This window comes from Bombina bombina, chromosome 2, assembly GCF_027579735.1.
Source record: "Bombina bombina isolate aBomBom1 chromosome 2, aBomBom1.pri, whole genome shotgun sequence".
NCBI classification, from domain to species: Eukaryota; Metazoa; Chordata; class Amphibia; order Anura; family Bombinatoridae; genus Bombina; species Bombina bombina.
In genome coordinates, this window is record NC_069500.1 from 280,667,852 (window position 1) to 280,680,384 (window position 12,533).

Here is a 12,533-nt window from a genome sequence, read left to right on the forward strand (position 1 = left end):
ATAATTCTTACTGGGTAGTGACAGGAGTTAGCTATTCTCTATACAGTATATTGGTCTGTCCATGATACCTCTTAAGAGCTTAATACATGTAGGAGATAGAATGTTTACCTGTTTTATAGAGATTTAATTCTGGATCTATTATTGGCCATAGCCAGGGATCTGCATAATTATCGATTAATTCCGCCAGTGACGGACTTAGAGGTAGTGACGGACTTAGAGGTAGGCAAAAAATTATTTATCGGATATACAGTATTATATTTGTTTTCAATTTCTCCAATGATTTGCATCTTACTTCTCCTACTTCTCTTAATTGCACTAGATATATGAGACCTTTTTGTTTCCAGTTTTGGAATACTTTAGATTCCAGTGCTGGGATAAATTTAGGGTTTCCCATAATGGGTAAATGCTTTGAGCAAGAAGGATTAGCTTGCGTCATCTTAATAGAGTATTACATTTTTAATCATGGGCAGTTGTTTAACCCGTAAAGGAAGTGCATTCTCTTCACAATGAAGAAGTGCTTTAAGAGAGTATGGTCTGATTAAACTTTCTTCTATGTTATAGGAGGAATAGTATTCTATTTCACATAATCAGTCCATAGCTATTTTCCCCATGCATACTATGTTGTAAAGTTCAATTTCAGGGAGTGCTACTCCCCCTTCCTCTCTGAAAAAAACAAATTTTATTTAAAGGCCAATGCCATTCAACTGTATCTTAATATATATAAATTAATTTGCTCATTTAAAAACTTGCTATGGTTGCTTTTGTATTTCACACCTCCTATACTTTCCAAAGAAGTGCTCTCATCTGCCTAAACTACCATACCGGCTTAGAAAGTGATGTTTTTCAGAAACAATTGTTATCTGCTCGTAAATCTATTTATATTCTTTCCATCTTTCCTTATTTCCCACATATATGCTTTCTCTGTATAAGATAACTAAACATAAGAATAGAAGTGGTATTTAAGATTCTAAACAGTCTCCTGTTTTGTTCTTAGATTCGCATTTGGGCCCGCAAAGAGGTAGTGCAGAAGGGATATGCTGACTTTGCTTTGAACATTTTAGGCCCAATCCTATCATATATGGAAAATTTATTAAATATCTCATATACACTACAAAAAACAGGTAAGTTTCAGTTTTACTGTTTGGTTATTGTTCTTTTTTTCCTTATCGTCCTTATTACAGACCAATTCTACTGCACGGCATTGATTCCAGCTGATTAACATATTTGTTTCTGCAAAATTTCTTTATTCACATCTATACATTAATTAAAGCAATGCAACGAAAATATATATTGCTGTTTTGTTTTACAAAACTAAGTGCACATTGATTTTTCCTTGAATTGGTATAATAATAATAATAATAATAATAATAATAATAGTAATAACTAGAAAAGAAATACAGACAGTGATTTTTTTTTCCTTTTTTCATTGAGGTTTAAATAGAAATATTACAGAACATATTCATTATGGTTTGGTGTCTATTGCATTTACCATTTACAGGCCAGGATCAATGTGTACAGATAGTAACCAGTACAACACCTCAGGGCATATAATGCAAAATATGCATAAATCAACATCAATAACATGAAACAAAAAACGTATTAAATAAACATCAAGTTTTTAATTGTGTGTTATAATAAGAACATCACACAGAGTTTTCTCCCACAAACTGAGTGAGACTAATTTTGAACCTCATGGCTCCTAGACTAGGGAAAAGGAGGGGAATAACAGGTAAAACGAGGTAGGTAAAATCTAATCTATTCCAAGTCTGCTATAGAAATGAGTAGCTAATAAACAGTAAAGACAGTTACAATACAAACTTTGCAGAGCATAAAGTAATACTATGGGGCTGAATTATCAAGTGAAATGCTTGTGCAATGGCGCCCCCTGCAGATTTGCGGCCACTCGGCCGCTAGCAGTGGGTGTCAATAAACCCGATCTTATCTGATCAAACAGGTGAAGGAGCAGCGATCTTAGTGAAACAGGTGAATACGGGGGTTGATAAATCAACCCCTATAATTGTGCTGCAAATTGACTAAATCAACAATAGGAAAATGTTCTTCTATGAAACTTGTATATTTAAAATAATTTCAAAAACAAGAACTTAATCCTAGACATTGGTCTTTTACAATAATAAAAATATTAACATGTTTCTGAGCCTTAACTTCTGCAAATTTGCCAAGGACTTTGTCAAAACTGATGTTCTTTGCATATTTTTGTTCAATAGACAGTGTAGCCAGGTTTGTCAGTCTATTTTCTGACATAGTGTTTCAAAGAACAGCTTTTATTAAAAAAAACATTTTAGAAAAGTTTATTTTACATGAAGCAACAGATAAATAAATAGCAAGAATCTTAAACATATGGATAAGTTCGGCAGAGATTCATAAAAGTCCCATTTCACAATAAAATCAAAGAACTGTAATATGTACATGCTTTTGTTTCTTCATATTTAACAGCTTTCCAATGTCTCCTCAGTTGAGTCTCCACTAAAATAGATTCACCAGAAAAATCATCAGAAAAATAAAAGTAAATAGCTGAATAATAGCAAAAATTGACATTATTGATTCATTGCTTTAGAGCAAGTGTCCAGTTCTTGGTGAAAACTATAAAGGCATTTAAAGATCATTTCTGCCGGCATTCTTCTTCAAAATTTGATTCTTTTTTTCTATGGCTGTTTCCATTTCCTTACATTTTTTTATTGTAAAGTTAATGGATTTCTGCACTATTTCTATGCGTGTATCTTCAAGGAATAATTTAAAAGCTTGAAGTTTGACTGTACACTATTCAAGACTGATTTTAGCTGTTTGCAAATATTTTTGTGTTATAACCACAGTTAAAACTTCACACAGAAAAGAAGATAGCTCAGAAAAGAAAAATCAAATATAGTAGAAAGCAAAATCAGTATCCTCCATATTTTCTTTTGGATCACACAGGTCTTCCAAGGTTGAGTTAAACTTTAAAAAAAATGTATTTACTGCATGTAAAACTTCATAATGAGTACTCCATCTTGTCTGGGAAAGTGTTTTCACATTTTGCAGCATTTCCCATCGAGTAAGACAGAAAAGAATAAGTACATTTTTCTAAAGTTCCAAATAAAGTAACACATGATGAAACACTTCCAAAAGATTGAACTTCACAGAGGTTTAGTGAATGATTCCCACAAGGTACAAATAAGGACTTACAATTGATTTGTTTGATTTTTTCCTGAACACCACCGTGAATACCAGCCATAGTTGCAGCATTGTCATATCTTTTTTTTTTATGTTAATTTTTATTTCCATTTCAAAAACATACAAGAAAATATAATAACAACGAACATTACAGGATTTCAAATCTTCAACATGTTATCCATCAAGGTCAAATATGACATGCTAGGAGCTCTGAATTGAGCTGATGACTAGTCTTTGTATTGACGACACTCTTGTTTGTGATTCTGACCAAGGATAGAGATTTGGTGTAGAACCACAAGTCCCACCAATAAGGTCCAACATTTGTAATATAGAGTCAATGTGTAACTAAGATTAGATTTTTTCGTGTCCTTAAGGTTAATTTCTATAAGTATGGCTCTTTTAGGACTGGAATCTCTTTTCCCTAATACATGTATGTTAAACTGTGTGAAGACTTTAACCCTTAACAAAAACAGCAAAACTAAATACCCAGTTTAATAAAACATAATATAAAACACTTCTTGTCACTTTTGTACCATTTTTTTTTTTAAAAAAGGTGTATTGAATTCTTAATATATAAGTTACTTATTTAAATCACCTATGTAGAAGTCCAAGTAAAAATAAATAAATCATTATATAGTTGTAAACAGTTGGATTTGAGGAAATAGTATCTTTCTAATAATATTACGGATTGTACCCTGTCCCTCCACATAATGATAGTGGGGGTCACAACTGATTTCCAATTAGAGGCTATCAATTGTTTTGCGGCGTTGAGTAGTATTAATCCAAAGTTTTTCTTTATTACACATGTAATGCCTATTAAACTGTTGAAAAGGCAAGTTTGTGGTGATAGTGTTAAATTACTTGATAAGATATGATTAACCTCTTTTAGGATTCTTTCCCAGAAACCTTTTATCTTTGGACATATTTCCCGTATGTGCCTTACATCTCCAGCACCTGTCAGATGCCCCAGGGAACATATATTTTAATCTTTGCGGTGTCAGGTACCACCTAAGCATAACCTTATCATTTGTTTTGAGTTCATGCGTGGAATGTGCGGAGTGCGCCGCGTTCCTAAACATATTATTCCATTCTTTTTTAGTATATACTTCCTCTAATTCTGATTCCAAAGCCTTGACATATTTATGTGGATTTGGAAGCGTAGCCTCCATTAACATTTGTATATCTATGAAATAAATCTTTTTTGTGGGAATTCTGTGCAACACAATTTTTCAAAATTAGTGACAGATCTCATTCTGTTTGGTCTTTCCCTATTTGTGTTAATAAAGTGATTGGATTTCCGCAATAAGATTTTTGTAATTTAGCTTGCATGTGTGATATGAACTTCTAAGTATTTATGAGACTGGGTCCGTATTGCACAATCACATTCATTCCTAATTTTAGTAATGTATTGCTGTGTTAAATTCATAGGTATCATATCAGATTTAGTTATGTTTACTGAAAAATTTGATACTTTTCCGTAATCTTGTAATTCTTTAAGTACCACGGAGAGAGATTTCAAGGGAGAGGTTAAGGTCATAAGGATATCATCTGCGAACATTGATAGCTTAGATGTATTTTAGTTTAAAGAGACTTTTGATATTTTAATTTACTCTAATTTTGGTAGCTAATGTTTCAAGAGATAGGATAAATAGTAAAGGGGACAATGGGCAGCCCTGGTGTGTACCGTTACGTATCTCGAATAATTCAGATAACGTACCATTGATACGGATCTGTGCTGAGGGAAAAGTATATAAGGCCATAATTCTCTGTATAAATGGTTGTGGAAGCTGAATTTTTTTTAGTGTAGCTTCTAGAAAGGTCCAGTCCAACCTATCAAATGCTTTCTCAGCATCTGTTGATAATAGTATGGTTGGAGTGTTAGATTCCTTAGTATAGTTCAATAGGTCCAAAATGTTTACTGTGTTGTCCCTTGTCTCTCTCCGTGGTACAAAGCCCACTTGGTCCGTTGAGATTATAGAAGGTAAGATTTTGGAGCGTCTAACAGCAAAAATGTTAGCATAATTCTAAACTTCCGGATTTAAAAGGGATATGGGTCTATAATTGGCAGGGTTATCTACTTTTTTCCCTTGTTTAGGAAGAACTGTGATGTAGGCTTGTAACATCGTATCTGGTAAACAACTATTTCAATTAAAGTTTTAAGTATATGTGGTGCGAGTAAATTACTATACAATCTATAATACTAACCCGTAAAGCCACCTGGGCCCGGTGCTTTGTCTGTTTTCAATGTTTTATTAGCTTCTCATATTTCTATTCCTCTTATAGATGATAGCTATGTATTACTGTCTTCTTCAGATATGGGCTTTATGTTTATTTTGTCTAAATAATTATCATAATCTATAGAGTGCAAAGTTTGGTTCCTAGCAGGAAACAAGTTGTATAACGAATGATAATCATTTTTAAAGACCTCTGCTATTTGTCTGGTGTCTTTAACGTTTTTGCCCTCTTGGTTAATTATGGAATTTATAAAAGTTTTGGCTTTTTTGTTTTTGAGAGACCTAGCTAATAAATGCCCTGGTTTGTTTGCTCCTGAGTAATATTTCTGTTTTAGTCTAAAAGCCGTTGTCTGTGCTTTAATATGTAAATGTGTTGTCATTTTGTCCCTATAAAAGTTTAATTGCTGCAATAGTTGTTCATTTGATGGTTGTATTTTGTGCACATAATCTATATGAGACAGCTCTCTAGATATATGTTCATATTCTTCCCTTCTGATTTTGTCCCTAATAGTCTTAGCTTTTTTGTGTTTCCCAGATTGTGGTGGGTTGAATATTTTCTTGAACATTGATATCAAAGAACTCTTTTATTTCAGTCATCATTGTGTTGTGAGTGTCTGGGTCTGTTAATAAGGTCTCATCAATTGAAATCTCTAAGGGGGGAAGAAAGCCACTGGATGTTGCATTTCACCATCGAATGATCCGACCATGCTATGTGTGAGATGAGGGATTCTTTCACATATGATAATATTAAGTGATCTACAAGTATATGATCTAATTGGGAATGGGAATATGTTTTATAATGGGGGGTAAAAAAAGGGAAATCCTTTTTCTCTGGATTGACTTTTCTCCACAGATCGTGCAGGCCAAATGTTTTAACAAAATGCTACACTGCTTTAAGGGTAGTTTGCGCAAAGCGTATATTGGGATTAGAGTTATCTAGTTTGGGGTTTAATGGAATATTAAAATCTCCCAATACTATTAATTATCCTTTTTGGATATCCTAGATTAGAGGAATAATTGATTTAAAAAGGGAGACCTGTCTTTGATTCGGTGCATAAAGATTTAATATCGTGACAGGTTTATTAAATAAAAGCCCAGTAATTGCCAAGAATCTACCCTCTGTGTCTTTCATTTGATTTATGAGGCTAAAAGGAATTGATTTGTGTATCATGATACTGACCCCATTCTTTTTTTGTTTGGGATTTACACTAAAGTAGTGTTGTGTATAAGCATAGTGTATATATTTTGGAATTGAGCCTCTCCTAAAATGTGTTTCTTATAGCCCTATTATTTCCCCTTTTCTTTTGATGATGTCTCTCATTGCTAATGAATGCTTGTGAGGAGTATTAAAACCTTTCACATTCTGAGATATAAATTGAATACAAAATGTCATCATTTTACAATATTACAAGGAGAGATACGGACTGAATGAGTTACGGACTTGTGATGATACACAACTAAATACAAGACAGGGTATAATATGTACTTAGGACCATCTGTGTGACTTGTTCTTCTGTGATATTAAGTGTCTAACCTTAACACTAAAAACATTAACAATGATAACATAACACAACTGTACATAAATTACCAATGGGGGCATGGTTCAAAAAAGAATTTCCTAAGAGGAATTCAACCAGCCCAGACCCTGCAAAATTAAATAGTAATACAACATAATAAGTAGTAACATCAACAGAATCTAAAGATTCAAAAAAGGTAAAAACATAGTTTACTAGCCTCTGATAAGGCGATTCTTGTTAGACCTTGATTATCCATAGTGAATAGTATGAAGTTGACCAATTTATTTAATTTATCTTTTTCATCTGACTGTATCTTGTTGACAGTCTGCTTGAGACGGTTTCAATCTTTCCTGTGGACTGTTTGCCATTCCTTGCATTGAGGTAAAGGTTTGGTGACTTGCTTCTTGGTAGATTCCACTTGTGAGCTGTAATCTGGCATGTGATTTGGCTCAGCAATCTCTAGTTTTTGGCAGAAATCTGTGATTCCCTCTAGAGACGTGCAGATTGCTTTTCTGTTCTTCCATATGACAATCAACTGGAACGGATGGCCCCATCTATAGTTGATGATCAGCGATCGTAGATGTTGTGTTAATGGAGAAAGTTCTTTTCTTCTGATCAGTGTCCAAGCTGACAGATCTGCGTAGAACTGTAATGCAATACCAACCTTCTGATAGCATAGGTCTCAGCGCCCTGTGAGCTCTGGCAATGCTTATATGCTCATTGTCTTCAGATGTTCTCATGGTAGAAAAGAGGGTTTGTAGATATGCAGGTAGTTCTGCCGACATCACCTGCTCTGGGATACCTCTTATTCTAATATTGTGTCTTCTTGATCTGTTTTCAAGATCTTCTATCTTATCTTCCAGTAGTTGTATAGATACATCATGCTCTTCTATTTGGTTTTTCATTTTTGTAGATTCCGTGATTTGTGAATCCCAGTCGTCTTCTTCCAGTTTATCAACTCTGTTGCCAATTTCTTGTATGTCCTTTTTTAAATCAGCTATTTCCTCCTTTATACATTGTTTAACTTGTGTGATAAGTGAGGTGAAGTCTTGTTTTGATGAAATCGAGGACAATACAGATTTCGGCACAGTGGTGAAGGATTTTTCTCCCTCAGAATCAGAATCAGAGGATGATGGTGTTGTTTTTCTCCTAGGAGATAATGCTGGAACTTCTGTTTATGTATTTATAGCTTTAAAATAGCTATCCACAGAAGGATTTGCTGGATTTCAATTTTTATTTATTTTTTCTTTCTGCAGATGCTTTCTTGGTGACATGATGTGTCTTTTAGAGGATCTCATAATTAAACTTATGTAGTTTTAGTCTTGCCCACAATAGGTTGTCTGTACCCAGTATTAGGATTTGATGTTAAAGTTTTATTGGGAAGGTTTAATGAGCAACCTATGACCCACCCAGTCTCTTATTTAATTGCCATTTATATTTCCCCTTTACTCTTAGGGCTGATAAGATATCTTCTGAACTGTTTACTCTACCAGGTTGTTTTGTCCCTTTTAGTAACACTCCTTTGTGCTGTCTCGGTTACTCTGCCTCAAGAAACAACGGTGACCAATCTTAATAAGCTAGTTTTGCAGATGACACTTTTATTGCTGGATTTACTCATTTTGTCACTTGCATATGGTATGTTTTTTTTTCTGGTCAGGCCGTAGGCAAGATGGCGACTGCCACGTGTTGTATTGCTCCATCACTTCTTCCGTGAGCTGTTCAAGTATAAGGTAGGTATTAGTTTTTGACCACCTTTCCTGCGAGTGGTTTAGGATATCAAGTTGAATTTGCTGCAGTCTCCACTCACGCAAATAGCCGTATTGTCAATCGTTGATCCACATCTCAGCCACCCGATAGGCCCCGATCTCTATCCGGTAGTGAAGTTCCACCTCAGCAGGATTAGCTTAGATCCTCAAATATATTTCACAGGGGCATTCTAGTATTGGGTCTTGTTTTCTACAAGTGATCACTTCATTATTGTGTGCTTGTATCGCAAAAGTTTGAGCTGGAGCTACGGAGCTCATTTAATGTGCGGCCATCTCCCTTGAGTGCCGGCTCCGCCCCCAGCATTATCATATCTTGACGTATCTTGACCATAACACAGGTTTATGTCCCGTCTATAACTATTCAATTATTTCAAGATCTCATCTGTGAGTTCAGAAGCATTCTTCCAAGAAATAGGAAAGAAGCACAAGAATGATTCATTTAATTCAACATTACCATCTTCATTATGGATGTATTTGATTGCTTCATATATTTGATAGTGTGAAACATCAGGAGAACTATCAAAGATAATTCCAAAGTATTTATATACAGCTTAAGACGCTGCTCTGATTACAAGGTATTTTATATCTTCAATCTCTGTTTAATGAGTAAATATCACAATATGAGAAACATTTGATAAAATAAATGTTGTTAAACATTCAATAATAATTTTACAATACAAAGTGGGTATTGACTAAAAGAGTACATAAGAGTGGCTACCATAACACTACGTGACATTATATAATGCAGTGTAATATTATGGGCTTGATGTGCTTAGTAGTGTAAGCTGCTGCAGAGGCCTTGCCGGGCAGGTTCGCACATGCAAACCCACTTCCCGCAATCTAAGAAGCAACGGTCATTGACCACTGCTTCTTACACTCTTTGCCACCTCTGATGTGGTGAAGAGAAATTGCCCCAAACTCGCTCAGGGTGATTGATAGACCATTCTCCTGTGCGATTGGTTGCGGGAGAGATGGGGCAGGCATTACACACCCATCAGAGTCTGTAATGATGCATACGGGCCAGCGGACGAACAGATCCACTGCCCGTAGACAGCAAAGTTGTGCAGACAACTTCTCAAGTTGAGAAGCTTGTTCGCGAGCTACTTAATACATGGGGGTAGATTTATGAAAAGGCAAGTGGACATGATTTGTAGCGAATTATGTCCACTCAACTTCGCTAAATGTTGACAGCATACACTGTCAGCATTTAACATTGCACAAGCATTTATGGCAGACCTGAAATGATGGGGCTCCAAAGCAGCATCCGCTGTTAAATAAATGGACCCCTTGGAGCCTTATATGCTGACTATACCGAATTACTTCAAATAAGTTCTCAAATGACTCTGTATGAATATATACATATATATATATATATATATATACATATATATATATATATATATATATATATATATATATATATATATTAATATAACACACAGAAAAAGTCCAGCACTCACTCACAAGCTCTCAACTAAGATAAAAAGCAGCAATGGAAGAGTTAGTTACCACATCTGGCCAAATGGGAAAAGCCCAGGTACCTCGTCAAGGCCTCTTCCAAAAAACCTGGGTCCCTAAACAGCCACATAATGCAGGCTTACAATCAAACAACTGTGAAAAAAATGGAGGGTGCACAGGCTTATGTAATCTCCCCAAACATATACAAAACACGGGTGGGGTCAGCACTCTCAGGCCGGACCGGGTACACATCCTATGACCCTGCAACATGCACAGCCCTGGGTGAAAACCAGCACTCTCAGGAAGCTGCACTGTCACCAGAGCCACTGGCAGTTAACCCCAGACAGGCCTGGGTGCAAGGTCCAAACAGGAAAAATTACAAAAAAATAATACATTAATATAGCACACAGAAAAAGTCCAGCGCTCACTCACAAGCTCTCAACTAAGATAAAAAGCAGCAATGGAAGAGTTAGTTACCGCATCTGGCCAAATGGGAAAAGCCCAAGTACATTGTCAAGGTCTCTTCCAAAAAACCTGGGTCCCTAAACAGCCACACAATGCAGGCTTACAATCAAACAACTGTGAAAAAACGCAACTGTGAAAAAATAAAGGGTGCACAGGCTTGTGTAATCTCCCCAAACATATACAAAACACGGGTGGGGTCAGCACTCTCAGGCCGGACCGGGTACACATCCTATGACCCTGCAACATGCACAGCCCTGGGTGAAAACCAGCACTCTCAGGAAGCTGCACTGTCACCAGAGCCACAGGCAGTTAACCCCAGACAGGCCTGGGGGCAAGGCCCAAACAGGGAAAATTACAAAATATTTTGGGCCTTGCACCCAGGCCTGTCTGGGGTTAACTGCCTGTGGCTCTTATGACAGTGCAGCTTCCTGAGAGTGCTGGTTTGCACCCAGGGCTGTGCATGTTGCAGGGTCATAGGATGTATACCCGGTCCGGCCTGAGAGTGCTGACCCCACCCGTGTTTTGTATTTGTATATGTTTGGGGAGATTACACAAGCCTGTGCACCCTCCATTTTTTTCACAGTTGCTTTTTTTCACAGTTGTTTGATTGTAAGCCTGCATTGTGTGGCTGTTTAGGGACCCAGGTTTTTTGGAAGAGACCTTGACGAGGTACCTGGGCTTTTCCCATTTGGCCAGATGCGGTAACTAACTCTTCCATTGCTGCTTTTTATCTTAGTTGAGAGCTTGTGAGTGCTGGAATTTTTCAGTGTGTTATATTAATGTATTATTTTTTTGTAATTTTCCCTGTTTGGGCCTTGCACCCAGGCCTGTCTGGGGTTAACTGCCTGTGGCTCTGGTGACAGTGCAGCTTCCTGAGAGTGCTGGTTTGCACCCAGGTGTTGCAGGGTCATAAGATGTGTACCCGGTCCGGCCTGAGAGTGCTGACCCCACCCGTGTTTTGTATATATATATATATATCAAAGCAATTAGTCAAATTTATTGATAATTCAGGGAACAAAACTCCCCTTCTTCAGAACACAAATAACACACAAACCGTGCTTAAATAGAGTGAAACACAAACAGATACCCTTCTTCCTGTCAAATAAGGCGCCAAACTGACATAATTTCCGGTTTAGGTTAATATGACCCTGTAAGTTTACAACATCCACTTCTGGGTTATAATAACAATCTTTATGCGTACAACAATTGTGAACAAAAAAGGGGATCACTAGTGTCTCCAGTGGCCCCGTGTATTAAAACAACTCACCATTATTAAACCTAGTTCTACATTGTATGTTAAAGCACAATTTACAATGTACCTCGTTCCATATATTTCTTATATGCAGTGCTTCACTATACGTGTTTACTTATACTTATGCCGGAAGATGCATCACTTCCGGTTCCGGTTGCGCCGGAACTCTACCATTGTGACGTCATTTCCGTGACAAATATTTACAATATCACACGTGCAATGCGGTGTCAGTGTTTACATGACAAGTAAGCCTAAACCATAGCGATGTCAGACGACAATTAGAACAGCCAGTAAGAATATACCAACAAACATTACGTGGTCAACCATATAACATCTTGGATATTGTTTTATATATATATATATATATATATATATATATATATAAGTTACAATAGGTCCAGTACTAGTATGCACATAGGCAATTCAAAGCCTGTATATAAAGTGCACGTGTGCCTGAGGGTCCTGCAGCTCCTCAAATATATATCCAAAAGAACAAAAGATGGGCGCCAGCACTGTGTCTTCAGGTTAAGATAATCTTTATTGTGGTGACATAGAAGAATAACAAAGTTTCGGGTCTCACTGACCCTTAGTCATGCTATGGAATGCTGCCTTATAATATTTCTCATGGTATGAATAAATTGGCTCTTAGAGAAAGAGGAAAATACTCTCTTTG

The 12,533-nt window shown here is 36.4% G+C and overlaps 1 protein-coding gene across 1 annotated transcript in view; it reads left to right on the plus strand.

Moving 5' to 3' along the window:
* The window catches only part of LVRN (laeverin), a 350,458-nt gene that overhangs the window by 129,020 nt on the left and 208,905 nt on the right, over window positions 1-12,533 (plus strand). Inside the window, exon 4 of the mRNA XM_053701576.1 lies at window positions 995-1,121. Coding sequence (XP_053557551.1) covers window positions 995-1,121 — 127 coding nt within the window. The remainder of the gene's footprint in view (window positions 1-994; window positions 1,122-12,533) is intronic.